The sequence below is a fragment of the Bidens hawaiensis genome, unplaced genomic scaffold (genome assembly GCF_021521415.1).
Source record: "Bidens hawaiensis isolate Kalapana, Puna unplaced genomic scaffold, B.hawaiensis_p1.1 tig00039717_1, whole genome shotgun sequence".
Classification (NCBI taxonomy): domain Eukaryota; kingdom Viridiplantae; phylum Streptophyta; class Magnoliopsida; order Asterales; family Asteraceae; genus Bidens; species Bidens hawaiensis.
In genome coordinates, this window is record NW_027497003.1 from 66,795 (window position 1) to 86,575 (window position 19,781).

The 19,781-nt window shown below is 43.0% G+C and overlaps 2 protein-coding genes across 2 annotated transcripts; one reads left to right on the forward strand and one right to left on the reverse strand.

Annotated features, from left to right (window-relative positions):
- Positions 1 to 1,355: 1,355 nt before the first annotated feature.
- On the reverse strand, positions 1,356 to 4,298 carry LOC143591494 (uncharacterized). Its single transcript, XM_077071683.1, has 5 exons — positions 4,278 to 4,298; positions 4,091 to 4,143; positions 1,789 to 1,953; positions 1,616 to 1,723; positions 1,356 to 1,533 (listed from the first exon to the last, which is right to left on the reverse strand). The coding sequence occupies exons 2-5, from the start codon at positions 4,136 to 4,138 to the stop codon at positions 1,402 to 1,404; spliced, it is 453 nt and encodes a 150-aa protein (XP_076927798.1). The 5' UTR covers positions 4,139 to 4,143; positions 4,278 to 4,298; the 3' UTR covers positions 1,356 to 1,401.
- A 2,367-nt stretch (positions 4,299 to 6,665) lies between these two features.
- LOC143591495 (putative membrane-associated kinase regulator 6) lies at positions 6,666 to 7,407 on the forward strand. Its single transcript, XM_077071684.1, has one exon. The coding sequence runs from the start codon at positions 6,817 to 6,819 to the stop codon at positions 7,405 to 7,407; it is 591 nt and encodes a 196-aa protein (XP_076927799.1). The 5' UTR covers positions 6,666 to 6,816.
- The last annotated feature ends 12,374 nt before the right edge of the window (positions 7,408 to 19,781 follow it).

The window sequence follows — 19,781 nt, forward strand, 5'->3', positions numbered from 1 at the left end:
GGTGATGAGGTGAATAATAAGAATGGTAAGGGTATTTGTAAGGTTGGAGATGAAATGAGTGTTTTTAAGGATTTGTAAAAATATGATGTGGTAGATGATGTGGTACCTAAGGGCTTTTAAGGGCGTCCATAGCATTGCAGATAGTCTTATACTTGTCGTCCAGCACCATGTGGGGGTGTTGATGTCGCACGAAGGGGCCGAGCAAGAACACAGCATTGCACCATGTAGAATCGTGACTTCCCAACCCCATTGTGACGACGTGTGAGAATCCCACTTTCATTCTACAATATCATTTTATTTTATATTATAAAAATTTAAAAACGGATGAAAATGAAGATGAGTTACATGAGTAAGTCATAGGTTGAAAAATGGGGCGAAAGCCGGAGAGTGGTAGTTACTACTTATTAAGATGGCACTTAGATAGCACAAAATTCTAAAAGATGAAAAGAAGGAATTCAAGCATGCCGCGCCTGATAGTCAACTCTCAAAAGCAACCTTAAGTGTAGTCTAAACTTCTATTTCATTGCTCTAGTAATAGTAAATATACCTTGGGGGTGTTTCGGATTCCTTATTTTACCTCCTTATAACTTATCAATAAGTTAATAAGTTACAAAAGTGTTACTTATGAAACTTTTCCCCTCAAAATATAAGTAATCCTAACACCTTATTACTTTTCAAAAAGTTAATAAGTTATAAGTTGATGAAAATAAACAATCCCAAACACCCCTCTAATACTCTCTTTAGACATTCTCGGAGTCGGTTTAAAAAGACAAGTGTTATCTTGTAGTTTTAGATGGAACTTCAAGCAACCCAAACATTATAACAAACCCTCTATTACAAGACCATAAATAACCACTAGAGATATGAGACCAACAGATGAAATAACAATTTATCTAATTGAAAAAAAAATGAATATATGTATTGTCAATGATAAAAATTATTGGAGTGACATAATGCGCCTACCGAATCCCAGTGATGGTATACGTAAGATAAAATATTCTTGAGTGGACAAACTGTAACATGCACCTACATTATTAAAACTAAGTTACGTAATTATTATCATGATTCAATTATTTCATTACTTGTAGCACCTGATTGCCTCCATTCTATAAAAATATTTGTCTATAAATTACATTTTATATTTCCTTTTTGTCCTCATGTTAGTAGTCACAACATAGTTGGAATCGGAACAAATACAAGGTAACAATGTTTATTTGAATTCTTCTCTAAATAACACTACTTAATTTGAAACGATATTTTAGTTTGAGTTATTAGTATTATTATAATAACAAGATCAATCTCTTAATATTTTACAGGTTTTAAACAGGAACAATGAAGGATTTAAACAGTTTACAAGATCAGTCTCTTAAAACAGGTTTTAAACAGCTTACAATATCAGTCTCAGGATGAAGCGCTGAGAAAATGTGCTGCGGCCTCCTTATCATTATCATGAGTGAATAATGCTTCAGCCACTCTATTAGCTTCAAACCCCATTTCTCTCAACACCATGTACCCATTCACAAATTCCCTCACCTGCAAAATCAAAACAAATGTTTCCTCCTCAACTCACGTAAAAAAACGAATTTCCTAGTATGAATGCTGAAAAAACAGTAACCTTAATCGGATCATCTCCATATTTGGCAACTGCAACAACCACCGCATCTCTGTTAAGACCTGTTGCTATGTATTTGCCCACCACTGGATCTATACTAACACCAGAGTTCTGCAAAGATAAATGATGATTCAAGAATCTGGATATAACAATTATGAGTCGGAAATATGACATACCGCACGAAATATTGGTTTTGCAGTTTTTTGGGGAAGGTTTTCCAGCCCAAGTGCGCTCCAATTTGGGTTTTCCTTCTCTGCTTCAGCAAGTATCTTCCTCTCCAGGTCAAAGTCAAACTGAAACGTGCTGCGAGGAATCTCTCCAATGTGTGGAGACATTTGAGGCTACAATATGAGTATTTAAATCAAAACATAAGATAATACCAAAAAAATGCTGAAATTTAGTAGCAATACGATAAAGAGGCTCATGTAATGCAATGCTTTAAACCACATACAAAGATGCAAGATCGTATAATTAGGTCTGGAATAGTCATTAATAGAATATCAAAGCAGGACACGCAGCTATTCACAAACCAGTAAGCAACGAAGAAAAGGACATCAAGGAACGATAGGAAAAACGTGAATACTTTTCTAATCTACACAATCAGTTTATGGAGAAGTCATTGTGTAATCATGAAAAATTCATCCAACACTTAATGAGGCAATAGATGAAAAATCTACCATCAGTGATTGCTCAAAGCCTCAAACTCACAAATTGCTAGACAGTATCGCTATGTTGGTTAGGTTGTTAGATAATCCATTAGTTACTAACATTTTCTGACCCAGAAGTTGATGTCCTTGTGCCCTAACAATTAATGAACTAATATAACATTACAGCTCTCGCATTAGGTACACAAGTATACAATTTGCACCTAAGGTCATCTCACGTCAAGCGAGTACCTTTTGTACAGCTCTAGCCTTAGGTAAGTAAAAAAATAGTCACTGCACGTGAAGTCGCCTCGCAGCTGAGGTGCGCTTTTTTCATTCAAGCCCCCCATTAAATACATACGTGCTCCCTAAAAGAATCAAAGCACAAAGGCAAAACTAAGGCTAAAGATAAACTAAACTCCCTAAAAGAATCAAAGCACAATACAAATCTACACTCAAACCTATACACTCTTCAGAACTTTTAACCCACGTATTCAAAAACTCCTATTCCTGATCAGGTCCTCAGAGAGGTACAAGTCTAGCAAATCCTGCCTAACCCGTTCATCCCATGTTAGCTTGGGTCTGCCAAAAGTCTCGAAAAACATCAACTTTTATATGATCCAGCCGTGTGTGTCCACACATCCACCACAGCAGCCTACTCTTTGCTCCCTCCACCTTTCGCCCTTCTGTCTTTTAGAAGACCAGCTACCAGTTCTGACTTCCAAGTAAAGATAGCCGTCAAACTGCAACCTTGTGAAATATCCCCTCCAGTCTTATTGGAAACCTCATGTCACATAATGTTCTGGTGGCTGCTTTCCACTAGCAACAACCCCCTAAATGTGGTCAGCTACATCGCAGTGAATGCCCCCTTACTTTGAACAAACGACCATAAATACGTGAATCTGGTTTTTTGCGAAGCAACTTCACCTTCAATAGCGATGTAGGTGTCTTCAGCATCTTTTGCATCACTAAAGTTATAGTACAAATACTAGGCATTAATGCGACGTATCAACTTGGCCTTCAATATCTTTTACATCACTGAAGTTATCGTGCAAATACTCCGTATCAAAGCAATGCATCTTTAAACATTTGCTCTCTATAGATGATCGCCACCCCTCCAACCTCTCGTTCAGGCTCGGTTTACTCTCCGCAACTTGCACAATAAAGCTTGTAGTTTGTAATTGAGTTAGATGTTTTGATTCGAAAGTTGAACTAGGTCCATTCTTTGTTAATGTTTTGATTTATAGTCTTTTACAAGCTTTGAACTCATATCGCAACCTTTTTACCGAGTTTAAACTCTATAAATCAAAAGATTAAAAGTGTGAAGGGTTGACACACGAAAGCCTTCACCTTAACAAGTTTTAGAAAAAGCAGAATATCGAAGCAAAGCACGATGCAGTGACAAGACAATGCACCGAAGCACCATCAGCTTAGTTCTCGAGTGAGTTCATAACAACAAAACACTGATAAAGAACGAAATCAATTCAATTTCAGAACCACAACATCTAACTCAATCACAAACAAGAAGTGATACTATTACTATGTTAGTCGCAGAGTTGCAAAACAAGCCTCAATGAGAGACAAATGAACTGACAAGCCACCTTTAGCGTAACTTTAGACGTCCTTATCCCCTCACAATAAACGAACCATAAATCATAACTTGGAAATTTTGAAATAATAAGGCTAATAGCCATAAGAATGCAAAAAATATACTGGTAGTTACATGAATGTAAAACCGAAAATAGATAATGCTATAGTATGAATTGAATATTTCATGTTAAACTATACTGATGGATAGAAAGAATAGTGAAAGGCATAAAGTAGAGAATGATACCGGTGGTGTAATCCGAAATTCGGGCTTTAAAGTAACCCTAATCCCCATTCCTGCTAATAAAATTGTCCAAATAAATTAATCAGTGCAACAGATGATAAATAAATTCAGAAAATAACAATAATAATAAAAGCAATTGATCCGATCTAAGGGAGAGAAGGATAATTAAATTGACGGCTATAGGGTTTACAGGAAGAGGAGGTGGGGTTATTGAGGGATGCCGACATTAGGGTAGAGTGAGGACTGTCCGTAAACCGGAGATGAAGATGGCGGTTGTGGCCTGTTGTACATAGAGGAAGATTGTGATTGTGAATTGTAAGGTGGTGGATGATTCAACCTGTTTCTGAAATCGTAATCCATTGATTTTGGAGGAACCGGAAGAGCAGATGGTCGTCGGAACAATAACGCAGGGGGGAGAGCAAAACTAAGGGGGTGTTTCGGATTGCATATTATAACTTATTAGCCTTTTAAAAAGGAACAACGTGTTTGAAATTGCTTATATTTTGAGATAAAAAGTTTCATAAGTTACAATATTGTAACTTATTAACTTAATGAAAAGTTACAAAGAGTTAAATAAGAAATCCCAAACACCACCTAAGTAAGGAGAAAAAAAAATGAAAGTTAATGACCAGAATGAACCGTTACTTAATGGTTAACTGTGTTAGTTTTATGGGCAAGATCAACTTTTTACTTTTATACTGCTTAATTTATCATTTGTATCCACATACTTTTACTCACTCAACATTTTGTGTCCCTAGCGTTTCTCTCTTCGCACCATCGTCGCCTTCTCCCGCTGTCATCGTCCCCATTTCACGATCACCAACACTGATCACCACGGTGGTGGCCGTAAGAAGATTCGGCCCACACAAATCAAAGTTAGACAAATGATTTCTTCTAAAAATCAAGGTTATATAGAAAGAAAAATGATTCAAGATTATGAGGTGGTTATTTACTCGTCACAAAACCTTTTAAGCATTTCATTGAACACCTTAGATACAGACTCGACTATTGTGAACTGTGAAGAGTATTGTGATTCAAAATATATGCTATTAGTAATAGAGTTACCAGAATTATCTTTTCATTATAGAGCATTTTTAATTTACTTGAATCCAATTTTAGAGTAGTTTCTTGTATTCTAGTCAAGAAACACCTGGTGATGAAAGAAAAGGCATGCAAAAACTTAACAGCAAGATATGATGAGAAAGGAGTAAAAAGCATAAAAGTAAGAAATTATCGCTTTTATAGACTGCAATTAACGCGAAGAGATGATTCAGAAAGGCGTGCTTAGTCACGCAATCAAACCTCCAGTAAAGAATTACCGGGTTGAAAGAAAATCTAGGGTTTGTATCTTATTAAATAAGAAATCTAAACTGGGCTAGGCTTGGGCCCGGCCGCCTGCACACGTCTCCTCTTTTGACTTAAAATAATAAATCGGGCCAAACAAGGCCTACGAACCCAACAGGAAGCGCTACTCGTACAACATGTACGCGCGACGCCAATGCGACAGCCACACAAAGAAGACAACAGTACTAAGCAATGAGCTCCGCACAAAATGTCGTCCACGATCTTCACTATGACTGCTGTATAAGGGACAAATTGGATATTCCTATGACACGTGGCTCAATAAACATTCCATACACATAGCTATAAATAAAACACTCCATCACACGATAAAGGCATTCCGATCTCACTCTCTCAACTCTCTCATTATACTCACAACTTAGTTTTGCAAATCACAGCATACTCATACTTGAATTCAGGATTCTCGGTTGACCACGCTCTGTGGAAATACCCGTTTAGACTCTGGTTAAACCAATGTTTCTTCTGTACTTGTATTTATAAACTTCATTCCTAGTGTAATCAACCACTAAGTTATTCGATACTAATTACCATCGTTTAACCTTCCTATTACTTGTTATCTCATTTGTTTCATCACATTCCATGGATAAGTCATATCCGTAATTAATTTGATATTACCTACAGTTTTTTTAAGCTTGAACCTGACTTGTTATTCTTATCTTTCAACAAATGCTCGAGCTAGGACATTCATTTGCATCTGTGGTTTGGTCCCAACTAAGCTAGCAAGACTGTTGTAGATAATTCATTTGTACGTTAGAAATAAATCCACGCTACTTTACAACTAGAGGACAATTTGCAAGACCTTGACCACACAAATTCGGCATAGAGTTAAGGCAGTCATTTTCTGTACATTAAGGAACATTTGTCTGGAATATGAATCTAGCTACGAACATTTGTCCTAAACGAATCTAGACATAACATTTGTCCGGAAATTGAATCTAGTTATAAATTCCCTTTTGTCCTCAAAAGACAATTTGGTTTCAAGTCTCTTTCTGCTTCTTCCTACCATACTTGATGTCCCTTTCTTTCTCCGACAGCAAAGGGGACCAGTGTCTGGTGTTTTTGTTTCTTTAGGTTAGGTTGAGATTAAAATTTTAGAAATTTTCTTAATTTAGTTCAACTTCATAATTTCAAGAATTTCCTTGTACCAGGGTTGAATAAGTATATTAAAGGTATGGGACCAATTCCTAATACTAAAAATCATAACATGAGACATTACATCATGTGTAGGGTTCACATATGTCATTAATATTCCTTTAGTCTATTGTAACAAGGACCACCTAATAATTGTCTTTATTGTTATATATATACACCTATAGTCTAGGATATCTGATAAACATAACACGCAGACTCTAATATTTGAATCCTCCATGGAAGATTCACAACCACTCTCCGTTGAAAGCTTTTCATACACTTGGTTAGTGAACCAAAACCACCCGCCTCTCGATGGCCCAAACCGCTCCTTTCGACTCTCGTTTGATGGTGCTTCGTTCATCGAGATGGATCCTAACCTTACACCCTCCAAAAGGTTCCTCGTTAATAAAGATTTCGATTTCAACGTGCCAAAATCCCAACCCCATGTGACCCTTGTCCATGCCGATAAGCTCATATCAAACGGTATCCTGGTACCTTTGAAGTCATATTCCAACTTGAGTATTCCAGTTCCACCTCTCTCTTCTTCCAGTCGAGAGGAGGGGCGTTTTCGTAAAAGCCGGTCCGTGTCATTAAGTAAATGTAATAAGCTACAGAAAACAATTATTCAAAAGTATATGGATTTGGTTAGACCACTTTGGTACAGAATTAGACGCGGAAGGTCCAGTAGTAGTAGAGTACAAGGCGTAGAGAACCGGGGTCCAGGTTCTAGGACAAGTGGAGTGTGTTGGGGTGCAAGATGTTGTGATTCTGAGAGGTCAATTCACGAGGCAGTTGTACGTTGCAAGAAAACCATTGGCATGGATTAGATAGACTTTGTTGAAATGGTTCTCTGTGTACGTAGTTACTAGTTACATATATATTTTGTAAACTTCTTGATACATATATATAATCAGTGCAACCGTGGGTTGCATAAAATATGAAATTATAATTAGCCTTCTTATAACTATTCTGGCTGTAAGTGCCAGTGCTAGTGGAGTCTGTTTTTACTTACTTGTTTTATGCTTTTGAGTTAGTAGTAAACGTGTGCTAGCTAGAAGGAGATGAGGAGGAGGGTATTTCAGTGAGGAGGCTTAAAATACATCAATAATCAACCACTTCATCAACCTTCAAGTTAAAAAAAAAAAAAGAGCCATGTTCCTTGTACTATGCAATCACATCATATATTATTAGATGTTGGTTTGATTTTTATACTTGATGCAAGTTTGGGCGGTTTGCGAGAATCAACAACGAGACCAAAGACTACAAATTCGTATTTAAATTGACGCAAAGCGAAAACGTAAACAACTTAGACGAACTCCACTTGTAGACCAAGCTATATTCATTTGAAGTTTGGTCTTTTCCATTATCTTTCTCCTTTACCACCTGATCCAAACAAGAGTTTGTAAACTCTTTGACCAGTTCCTTGCCATTCATGTTATCAAGTTGTTTTCATAATCCGGGTTTATTCCAAAAAAGAATCCATGCCTCATGTATGGTTGCAAAACATATTTGGTTACATGTATTTTATTGGTTGAGAGCTTTAATATTAACGAGTGGGTGTTGCCCGTACGATGCGGTAGCTCAATTTCGAATAAAATTTATATTGAAACATAGATAAAAATAAGTGTGTTATGACTGTATATCCGGAAATTTATGTAACATTATATTTTAATAGAAACAAATTATTTCACATCAATCGAAAACCATAAAATACCAGTATTGACGCTGGTTTCGATAATACGGATACAAGTACTGACGTTGTTATGTCGATATCCATTCAGTTAAGTTCCTTTCATTACGTTACAGTATCGACAATTGGTATAGTACGACACAGAATATATAATACATTATTATGAACAGAACCTTGTTCACTACTCTACTGGTTGTTGGTATAATTTACGAAAAAAAAAGTTTATTTGCAATGGTCTCAATACACAAAAGTTGTCAAGTTATCTAATGTAACCCAAAATATATAGTCGTGTAACACAAAAATGAAATCTTGCTTTATATCCACTGATGGTGTTTGGTCAAAGTGATATAGCCTATGATACCAAAATAATCCCCAAAACAAAAAATTATTGAGAGCATTCACACTCCTTTCATCAAATTTTGCGAGTCAGTTTTTGTAATGTAAGAAGCGGTTTAGGATGCTGTGAATAAAGAAGAAAGAAAATGTAGTGATTTTTCTGAATATTTTAAAAGCTACTATTCACTCTTTATAATTTTTGTATATTTTGAAAGTTGTTGTAAATGAAGAAAAAAAGAAAATGCATTGATAGAAGTATAAAAAAATGTTATTTAGTTGAAAAAAAAGAGAGAGAATATAATAATTTTTAGTGTAATTTTATGTTGACAAATTGGAAATAAATAATCACGTCTTTTGTGTATTGACCGATAATAATCTCATATTTAAAAATCCATGCCAACGATCCAACATTTCTACTATTTTTCTCTCAATGGACATGCGTTAAAAAACACTTAACTTCGTTAAGTGTATTTCTGAATTTCAAATCGATGTTTTAGGGATTTTGATCAAAAGAAAAACGTGAGTCGAATGATTTAAAACTTATCTCGAAACGGTGATTAAAATGGCTTGATTTTTGTTAATCTAAAATTCATTCACCCGAATTGAAACACTTTTGGTCGTTTAGATCACATTTTCGAGATTTAAAGTTTTACATTAGTCGAGTAGCATCATTCCGATCAAAAGCCTTAAAACATCGGTTTGAAATTCGGAAAAACATTTAACGTCGATAAGTGTTTTTTAACGGGGGTCTATTGAGAGAAAAATAGTAAAAAAGTTGGATCGTTGGCATCGATTTTTAAAATTAAGATTATTATCAGCCAATACACGAAGGATAAAATTATTTATTTTCAATTTGGCTTTTATGTTTAAAAACAGGAAAGAGATGTAAATGCATTAACCTTTGAATGGTGATTTGGGTTCCATCCCCATTATACTTGGATTAAAGCAAAGTTTCACTACTAGTCCCTAAAGCCCAACACTGATCTCCAGAAGCCCTTCTACTTTGTCCAACCGCTTCTTAGCCCTTCAATAATTATTTATTACACAGCAACAACCCGTGAGCATAAAGATCCCATCATTCAAATCTTTTGGAGCCTAGTAGTTTAAAAAAAACAAGCAAACAAAAAAATTTTGCGTAAATCAAGTTGAGTATTTTAACAGAATTAATTAACAAGATATAGTGAATCAACGTGCTTAGAATCATTTATCGTCACGATACCCCATTGAAGAGGTAGGTCCCAGCAGAGCCCAGTTGGTCCCGCAGAACTCACCTTGAACAGGGACGTCTGCGCAAAGGCCATCTGCTCCCGCAGTACCCACCATGCTCAGAGAACCTTACGCGCAGTACGCAAGCTGTACACGCAGGGAAAGCCTCCCAATGGTGAAGTACCCCGCCTGTTCCCGCAGTTGCGGATACAAGCCATCAGGGAAGGCTACCCGCAGACAGCAGGGCTACACGCACAAGACACTAGCTACTTCAGTAGTCACATGAAGGAATGAGCAAGGCGGGAACAATCCCGCATAAATGAGCCAGTCTGTATGATTCTGAAAGATCTTTTGTACTATACCTACCAAGGTATGGATAGGACAGACGATCTGACCAGAACAGCCCATGAGCCAATCACAGGGTGACAGCTCACCGACAACAGTGCGAGGAGGAGCACCCTCTAGTACTGTTTGTCACTATTAGCCGCTGCCTACTCACCAACCCTTACTGTGGGGCATGCGCAGCCTACAGTTGGTGGAATAGTGTTACTGTTGGCCGTAACCTATTCACCAACCAGCATGGCCTGCGTACAATCCACAGTAGGTGGGACGTGCATAATCTACAGTTGGTGGAATAGTGCAGCCGACTTTGTTACTGTTGGCCGTAACCTACCCACCAACCAGTATGGCCTGTGCATAGTCCACTGTTGGTAGAACAGGAATACTATTCAGCCGGCTGTACCTTCTAGGAAACCTACCTTCGGCTATAAATACTCCAACATCTTGGAATGGTAAGATCATCTGCTATCCTGTTATCTAGCAATCTCTTAATATACACTTATATTCAGAGCAATCTAGTCTGATTCTCACGCCGGAGGGTGGTCACAAGGAGGAACCCCCCCCCCCCTTCTCAGTGACGAGCTTACGGTGTTTGTTTTGCAGGTCCCCTGAAGAACAACTGTCTCTGTTGGACCTCATTCTCGTGGGAAACATTACTTAACCCCCAGATTATCTATAATCTGTACCGGGTCACTTAGTGTTTCTTCATTGGCGCCATCCGTGCATAAAAGCTAGAACTAATTTAGTTTTTTCAAATTTTCTGAAGAAATGGTTAACGTTACTCCGGTCCAAAGGCCAGTAACCGACCAAGAAACCCCGGTAACAACCCCAGCAACTGGGGGGAACACCGGCGGTTATACAGTCCTTACGAACACTACCCCGACTACCCAAGCCGGGGCAAGTGCAGTAAATATTCCACTGGGGTTCACCGATACCCAGCTGGAAAAACGAACGAGGGTCCCTCGCCAAACACTAGATCAAGTGAAGGCGTGGGCCGAAGCACGTCAGAAAGAGTTCCAAGCTGAATTGGACGAACGCTTGCGTTCGGTTCAACAGGCTGACGAATTCGGCAGTACTCGCCAACACCTCATTATGAACAGCGAGGGCGAGTACTCAGACGACGAGAGGGAGGAGTCCGATACCGACGCAAACCCTCGCCATAAGGCGAAAGGGAAGCGTAAAGAAACGGACTCCCAGCCAAAAAGGAATTTTGGGGAAGCCTTTAAGCCAACAAATGCGGAGAGAAACCCGCGTGACTTCTCCAAAACCTTTAGACCAACTGCTACGAATGCAGGAAAGTCAAAATTTGCAAGGGATATTGCGGAAGCAATCGCCCCGAGAAGTGCCAAACAACTGTCCAACATTGGCACTTATGATGGTCTATCCGACCCAGACGACCATTTGAACAGGTTCATTGCGGGGGCTACCGTCAGCAACTGGACGGAACCCACGTGGTGTTACATGTTCCAGATGACTCTGGTCGGAGCAGCCAGGGCATGGTTCGATCGTTTACCGGTCCACCACATATATGACTGGGCGGACTTTCAGAACAACTTCAGCCAGCACTTCAGCCACCAGAGGAAGTATACGGAAGAGCAGTGGACGATCCTAAACTGCGTTAGAGAGGAGGATGAATCTTTACTAGACTTCATCACCCGCTTCAACTCCAAGAAGCTGAGTCTGGGCAACATAAGTGAAGATCTTGTTCGCGCCGCTTTCATCCAGGGCGCCGAGTACCCAGAGCTTATCCGCACATTGACGGGTAAGGACGGCATGCCATCCACATGGGATGCCATCATGACGGCAGCCAAGCGCTTTGCCGAGACGGAGAAGCAGCTGGGAAGAGATCTTCCTCAGAGCACACACCTCTACACGCAGAGGACAAGGGAGAACAACGTAAGGATCGCCCGGCAGAATAAAAAGAGGCGGCTAGGTATTTGGCAGTCAAGGGTAAACTTTGACACCTCATCCAGCTCCCGCCCTCTTGTTGGCGGAAGGGACAATACACACCCTTCAAACCGAAAACACCGGTGGACGCCACTCACCAAGAGCGTCACGGAGATATTTGCCACGGAAAAATTGCCATGGCCAAAAGCCCCATTGATCCGGCAGAAACCTAATGCGGATCAAAGCAAATCCTGTGATTTCCACGGGACAAAGGGTCATGGTACTGAAGAGTGCACAACCCTGAAGGATATTGTTGAGACATTTGTCAAGGATGGAAGACTTGCACATCTCGTGGCATCAATCAAGAAGGGAGGAAGGAATGACAACCGGTACAGAGGTAACGGACGAAAGCCCGTCGACATCAGCATCAACATGGTTCATGGCAAGGTCAGAGGAAGAAAAAGACGAGTGACAGAACCATGCGCGTGGAAGGAAGCTGAGGTGCGCTTCCCGCGAGTGCCAGGAGGCCCCAGCAAAGAAGGCCCCATCGTCATCAAAAGCCAGCTGGGGCATTACATCACTTCCCGCACTCTTGCTGACAACGGCGCTTCGTCTACAGTGATGTACAGGCAGTTCTTCGACAAGCTGGATGATGAAGACAAAGAACGCTTGGAAACGGTCTACGCTTCAATGGAAGGGTTTGATGGCAGTACAGAAACCCCCCTGGGTATCCTATCTTTCCCCGTTACTCTTACCGATGGGAATCATTCACGCACAGAAGACGTGGATTTTGTCGTGATGAGAAAGCCACACCACACGTACGACATCCTATTCGGAAGAGACGGGATGGCAAGATTCAACGCCGTGGTATCTTCAGTCCACGGCATGATGGGATGGCCAACAGCTGAGGGTGTAGCGATGATCACTGGCATTCCCCAGGTATGCATCGCATCTGTCTCATCTAAACCCAAATCGAAAATGGCTAAACCAACCATCACCGAACCGGAAAAATGGGCCTTCAATGGCAAATACCCCGACCAGGCCGTTACCATTGGACCAACAATCGTTGATCCCACCCGCACCTTACTCAAACGCTTACTGCAGAAAAACGCTGACATCTTTGCGTGGGCACCAGCTCACATGACTGGTGTACCCCGAAGTAAGGCGGAGCATAAGCTCAAGTGCGATCCGGCTGTTACGCCAGTCGTACAAAAGCGCAGAGTAATGGGGCCTGAACAAACTAACGCGTGTAGAACCCAAGTCAAGGAACTCCTTGACGCAGGCATCGTACGCGTTAGTAGATATCAAACATGGGTTGCAAATCCCGTAATGGTACCGAAGAATGACAAACAATGGCGCATGTGCATAGATTTCAAAGATTTGAACAAAGCATGCCCCAAAGATTGTTATCCGTTACCAGAAATTGATCTTAAGGTGGATTCGTTGGCACCATTTCGCCTTAAATGCTTCTTGGATGCGTATAAGGGGTACCATCAAATCCACATGGCCGTAGATGACCAGGACAAAACCGCATTTCGGACGCCCGATGGTACATTTTGTTATAAAATGATGCCATTCGGACTTAAGAATGCAGGGTCCACGTACCAACGACTGATGGACAAAGAGTTTCATGCCCAAATCGGGAGAAACTTGGAAGTCTATATGGATGATTTGGTCATCAAAAGCCCCGAGCCAGAAGCGATGTTGAAAGACATTGAAGAAACTTTTAACACGCTCCGAAAGATAAACATGAAGCTCAACCCGAGCAAGTGTTCATTTGGGATGGAAGAAGGGAAGTTCTTGGGAGTCATTGTTACCAAAGATGGCTTCAGAGCGAACCCTGAAAAGGTCGAAGCCATTGTTAAAATGGAATCACCTACCACCATCAAACAGGCTCAGACACTGAATGGACGACTAGTCGCACTTAATCGCTTTTTGGCAAACCATGCGGATAAGTCGTTTCCTTTCGTGTCAACATTGAGAAACTGCTTAAAGAAAACGCACTTCCGCTGGACACCAGAAGCGGAAGCAGCTTTTCAGGAGATTCGGTCACGCCTGATCGAACTCCCAACACTTACAGCACCACAAGCGGGAGAGGAGTTAATCCTATACCTTTCCGCAACAGATAGAGCAACCGGGGCAGTCCTGCTAGTAGAACGAAAAGGCATCCAGATGCCAATCTATTATGTTAGCCGTGTACTAACAGACGTAGAAACCCGGTACTCTACCCTCGAAAAATTAGTCTTAGCACTTATACACGCTTCACGCAGGTTAAGACGATATTTCCATGGCCACCCAATCACCATTCTCACCAACTTCAAACTCTCAAACGTTCTAGGCAAACCCGAATTATCGGGACGTCTAGCCAAATGGGCAATTGAATTGGGAGAATATGCAATTAAGTACAAGCCAAGACCAGCCATAAAAGGCCAGGTCCTGGCCGATTTTATTGCAGAAGTCCCCGCTTCGCGGGAGAAAGAGTGCCAGGAGGAGGCTCAACCCTCCCCAGCACAGGACATCAATGATGTCTGGCGACTCTACACTGATGGAGCAGCTAGTAGCGAGGGTTCAGGCGCAGGGTTAAAATTATCCAACCCAGCAGGCCAAGAATATACTTACGCTATTCGGTTGGATTTTCCAAGTACGAATAACGAAGCCGAATATGAAGCATTCTTGGCCGGATTGAGAATTGCGCGTAAGATGGGAGTAAAAAACTTGGAAGCCCACGTGGATTCCATGCTGGTGGCCAACCAAATAAATGGGACGTACACGACTGTAAACGACACAATGGCCCTGTACCTCGCCCAGGCAAAAACCCTTATGCGTGATTTTAACGATTGTAAAGTCATACACGTCAAGCGCAGCGAAAACAAATCTGCGGATGCGTTAAGCAAGCTTGCATCACTAGCCTTCACCCACTTGGGAAAGGACATCCGCATTGAACTCCTCGAAGCACCATCAGTCCCGCACAAGGAAATTTGTGTCATCCAAACCGGTACAGAAACGTGGATGACACCAATAATAAATTACCTTGCAGCAGGAACACTACCAGAGTCAAAAACACAGGCAAGAAAACTACGCTGTAAAGCACTGAATTATCAACTCATCGATGACACCCTTTACAGACGTAACTTTCTTGGCCCACTCTTAAGATGCGTGGACAACCAGGATGCTGACTACCTCCTAAGGGAGGTACACGAAGGCATCTGTGGAGTACACGCAGGTCCACGCGCTGTTGTAGCTAAGCTAAACAACGCGGGATACTTTTGGCCGGGGATGCATACGGATGCGCTGGCATACATCAGAAATGCAGGTCTTGCCAGCTCTACGCACCCAACACGCATCGCCCGAAGAACGAACTGGTTCCAGTCACTTCTTCGTGGCCATTTCAGAAGTGGGCCATCGATGTGACAGGCCCATTTCCCACAGCAGCAGGAAATGTTCAGTTCCTAGTGGTAGCCATCGACTACTTCACCAAGTGGATAGAAGCAAAACCTTTAGCCCAAACAACCGCAAAACATATCAAAAAATTTATTTGGGAATTTATTATTTGTCGTTTTGGACTTCCACAGAATTTGGTGAGCGATAATGGCACCAACTTTGCTGACAAGAAGCTACAACAGTGGCTGAAAGAACTTCAAATCACCCACACCTTTACCTCGGTGGCACACCCGCAAGGTAATGGTGAGGTGGAAAGAGCAAATAAAAGCATCGTCGAAGGCATAAAGAAAAGACTCTTGAAACACAGATCCGGCTGGGTGGATGAGCTTCCGCACGTCCTTTGGGCAAACAGAACGCTGAAGAAGGCCAGTACGGGAGAAACCCCGTTCAGTCTCACTTATGGCACTGAAGCCATGGTCCCAGTCGAAATTGGTTTACCCTCACCAAGGGTCTTGATCCAGCCAGAAGACAATGATGCGGAAAGACGGTTAGACCTTATGCTAACCGAGGAACGCAGAGACTTAGCCGCAGTGCGTGAAGAGAATTACAAACGACAAATGCAAAAGTACTACAACACGCGGGTAAAACTCTGCAACTTCAATGAAGGAGACTACATACTGCGTAACAACGAGGCTTCGAACCAAGAGGGCCCAGGAAAGCTGGCCCCGGTCTGGGAAGGGCCATACGTTATCAAACAAGTTCTGGGAAAGGGCGCATACCGGCTCGAAAGGCTCGATGGCACTCCCATCCAAAGAACATGGAATGGAGCTCAATTACGCAAATGTTATATGTAGATCAATTCCAAACTTGTAAAGAAAAGGCCTAAGAGCCACTTCTAATGGAAATGATTCTCCTTTCACAATGTGTTGATAGCCTTACCTTAACTTATGAACTTCCCATGTGCCGGTATTCACCGCATCAATGTGTGAAGAAGTAAGTAGTTGCGTGTGGAAGGCGGCAAAACCCGCATAAACACAACGCTAAAAATGTTAAAAAGTTCTAAGGAAAACCTACACGCAGGTCAGATGTAAGTAAAGTTTAGCCATCCTTGTAAGTGCAAGTGACGGTCTTACCCGCACAATCACGAACAAAGAAGCAAAACTTCAACCTATCATCTACCACGTTCAAAGGTTAACTTATTCTGAACACTTAGAAAATTTCAAAGGAAAAGATGAGGTAAACTTCCACGCAGGTTAAATGTAAGTTTAGCCATCCTACTAAGTGCAAGTGACGGTCCTACCCGCACAATCATGAAAGAGGAAGCAAAATAAACTTATAATTTACCACGTCAAAAAGTTAACTTATCTAAGTACTAAAGAAATTGCTAAGTGTAAACATGCGTAAAATAAACAAAGAAAAGGACAAACACATTCTTTATTCCATCGAAACTCGAATATTACAAACATTGCTGGGTATATACCCGCATACAAAAGAAATACAAAAGCAAATATCTACGCTAGTGGTGGAAAGGGATCTTCTGGATCATGCTTCAGGACCACTTCCACTTGGACCCGCACCATCAGCAGAGTGTGACGGTTCAAGGAAAGCTCTAAGGACAGCAAGCCCATCATCAGCAGCAGCAATTTCATTCACCTTCTCCACCACCGGATGCGGGAAGGCAGCATACTGGTTCACTGCTTGGTCGTAAATAGTTTCAGTATCCCCATTATACAAAGGGAAGTTGGAAGGCGGGACGCCTTTCTCAGCAAACCCTAGACCAAGCAGGAAGCCGGTCCGCTCCCCATCCTCATGAGAAGCGTTGAGGGCTGCGCTCATAGCATCGTCGTAAGATGTCTCTGAAAAGACCCGATGCACAACCTACAAAGAAAATGTACAAGTGTAAGAAACTTCTGTCGCAAAGGAAAGCGTGAAGACAAAGCTAAAATACCTGAGGCAACGCTTCTCGAAGAAGCCATTCCTTGGCAACCAGAGCTTCTTGAAGGGCGGCTTGAGCTTGGGTGCAGGCGCGTTCGGCTTCGCTCTTATTAAGATTGGCAAGAAGCACATCCTTTGCAGCGGCCTCTTCAACGCCCTTAAGCTTCCGCTCGGTGTGCGCAAGCACGCCCCTCTGGTCCAAGATCTCTTGAAGCTTATTTGCATCCTCCATAGCCAAGGCATCATGAGCCTGTTGAAGAGCCTCTAATTTGGCTTTAAGTTCTTCATTCTCCAGGCGGAGAGGCTCAGCAACAGCTTCAGCCTTGGTGGCCCTCTCGGTCGCGTTCTTCGCAGTCTCCTTAGCTAGCCGAAGCTGTTCGTTAACAGCTTGGGCAGCCTTGGAGCGGGCCTCGAGTCGCGCTTGAACCTCAACCTCGAGGGCCTTGAAGGCCTTATCCTTCTCCGCAGCCACTGCGGTTAGTTTTTGGTTCTCCTCCCGGAGAGCACGCGCCTGAGATACTTCTTTAACGCGAGCTGCTTTCAACTTGTCGTTTTCACGACAAAGCAGCTCGACGCGTGGCTGCATCCGGGCCAGGAGAACCCGAAGCTCGTTGGTTAGCCTACCCTCCTGGTAGCTAACCATGGCTTCCCCCAACGCACCATGGGGAGCAGCGTGGCGAGCCCAGTCCACGCACTCCACAGGTGTGCGAAGGGTTGTTCCTCGGCGAATGTTCCATCTTGGAACATACACTTCATTGGAATCCGACACTGCAAAAGAAACAAAGCAGTTAGTAAAAAAAAAAAAAAAAAATGTATAAAGGCCAAAAGAACCCTACGCACCTGTAGGGTCGATCACAGGCCGATAGCCACCGAACCCATCACCTGAACCTAAGGGAAATCCATCCAAAAGGTCAGGCAGATGGGAAGGTAACAAAGATTGGCGAGAAGCCTCGCGCGTACCTGAAGGTTCGGCCGTTGAGGCCGATGGCGGAGGCGGCACGGTTTCCGCCGCAGTAGATGGCGGAGGCATGGTATCCGCCGCGGTCGCCGCCGTGGAGGCAGTAGCTACAGTAACCGCCGGCTCCGTGAAGGATGCTGTAAAAATCGCACTCACGGCCGGCGGTGACGTCATCTCGGCTGGAACAGTCTGCTCAAAGGAGTGAGCAACTGGACCAGCGGATGCAGGCGCAGGCGCCTGGGTCGACGCCTCAGGTAGGCTGACCGAGCCTACCGTCATTGGCGGAGAGGTACTCCCCTGCGCTCCACCCTGGAATGCGTCAACATCCACGCCTGCACAAGAAGATAAGTTTCAATAAATTTATAGTGATAAATCTACAAAGGATGTTTGTACTTACGGGTTTTCTTGAGCCTGAACGTACGGACGGGCGGGGACGAGCCCGATGGAGCCGGTCTCTTGATGCCGGTCACCGTTGTCGTCGTTGGTTCTCCGGAGGCAACAGTCGTAGCCTCCGGAGCAGTGGTCCTCTCACCACCGGGGTTCCCCGCCACCTCTTCACTATCTGACTCAGTGTCAGATAGGAGCACTGGATCGGCTGTGGAGGCCACCTTCTCCTTCCCCTTTCCGCCGGCAGCTTTCCTCTTCCGCACCAGCGAAGGACCATCTGCGGATTTCTCAGAAGAAGGGATGTCATGAATTCCGGCAGCGGGTACAGCATTGAGGGATTGAGGGTAGAATATCGCCTTACCTGGCCGCCGGTGGCTCAGGATCTCGTGGCCCAGCGGATAGACCTCCACAAACCGATCCGCCGTTTGTTCCAGGATGGGCAACTCGCCCTCGTCTAGAGCACGAGTACCCATCCGCGCGGGACCGTCAGCTTCCCGCGGGTACAGGAGCGACTCCAAATCGTTCCCCTCTGAAAGAAAAGAAACAGTTAGAAGACAAACTCGTATCAGTAAAAAAGACAAGACATACCATAAGGAATAGAGTTCAAACCGTATTCGAGAAGGATGGGAACCTGAGACGCCTCCTTCCACACCCGGCTCATCCCCAACATCACCATCCCGGACTCCGCAAACCGGTAAACCGGAGATTGGACCAGGGATATCTTCGAGAACCATTCCGCCTCCTGGTAGTTGGGGGCGTGAAGGCTCGGAATTGCTTGGCCATTTTTAAACTTCATGGCAAGGGGGACGGCGCGGGCGGATATGTAGAAGAACTCCCGCTTCCACGATCGGAGACTACGCTCGGTCGCGCAAATCTTTAAACCCTTAATACGGGTTGTCAGGGTGTACCACCCCTGGATGCACCTCCAAGTATAGAAGGTCATCAGGCGGTCCACATGGGGCTCGATGCCCAAAATCCGGCACACCCACTCGAAGTGGCGAATCTTGGCGACCGCCATAGGGTGCAGCTCGGTCAAATGAACACCGTGCCTCTCAATGACACGGTAAACAAACTTTGTCAAT

Bases quoted from the DNA above. Each gene is read 5' to 3' on its own strand.
- LOC143591494 (XM_077071683.1), bottom strand. From the start codon at position 4,138: ATGGGGATTAGGGTTACTTTAAAGCCCGAATTTCGGATTACACCACCG. The intron at 1,724-1,788 runs GTATGTCATATT...TTATCTTTGCAG, and splicing joins CAAAACCAATATTTCGTGCG to AACTCTGGTGTTAGTATAGA. The intron at 1,534-1,615 runs GTTACTGTTTTT...TTGATTTTGCAG, and splicing joins ATGGAGATGATCCGATTAAG to GTGAGGGAATTTGTGAATGG.
- LOC143591495 (XM_077071684.1), top strand. From the start codon at position 6,817: ATGGAAGATTCACAACCACTCTCCGTTGAAAGCTTTTCATACACTTGG.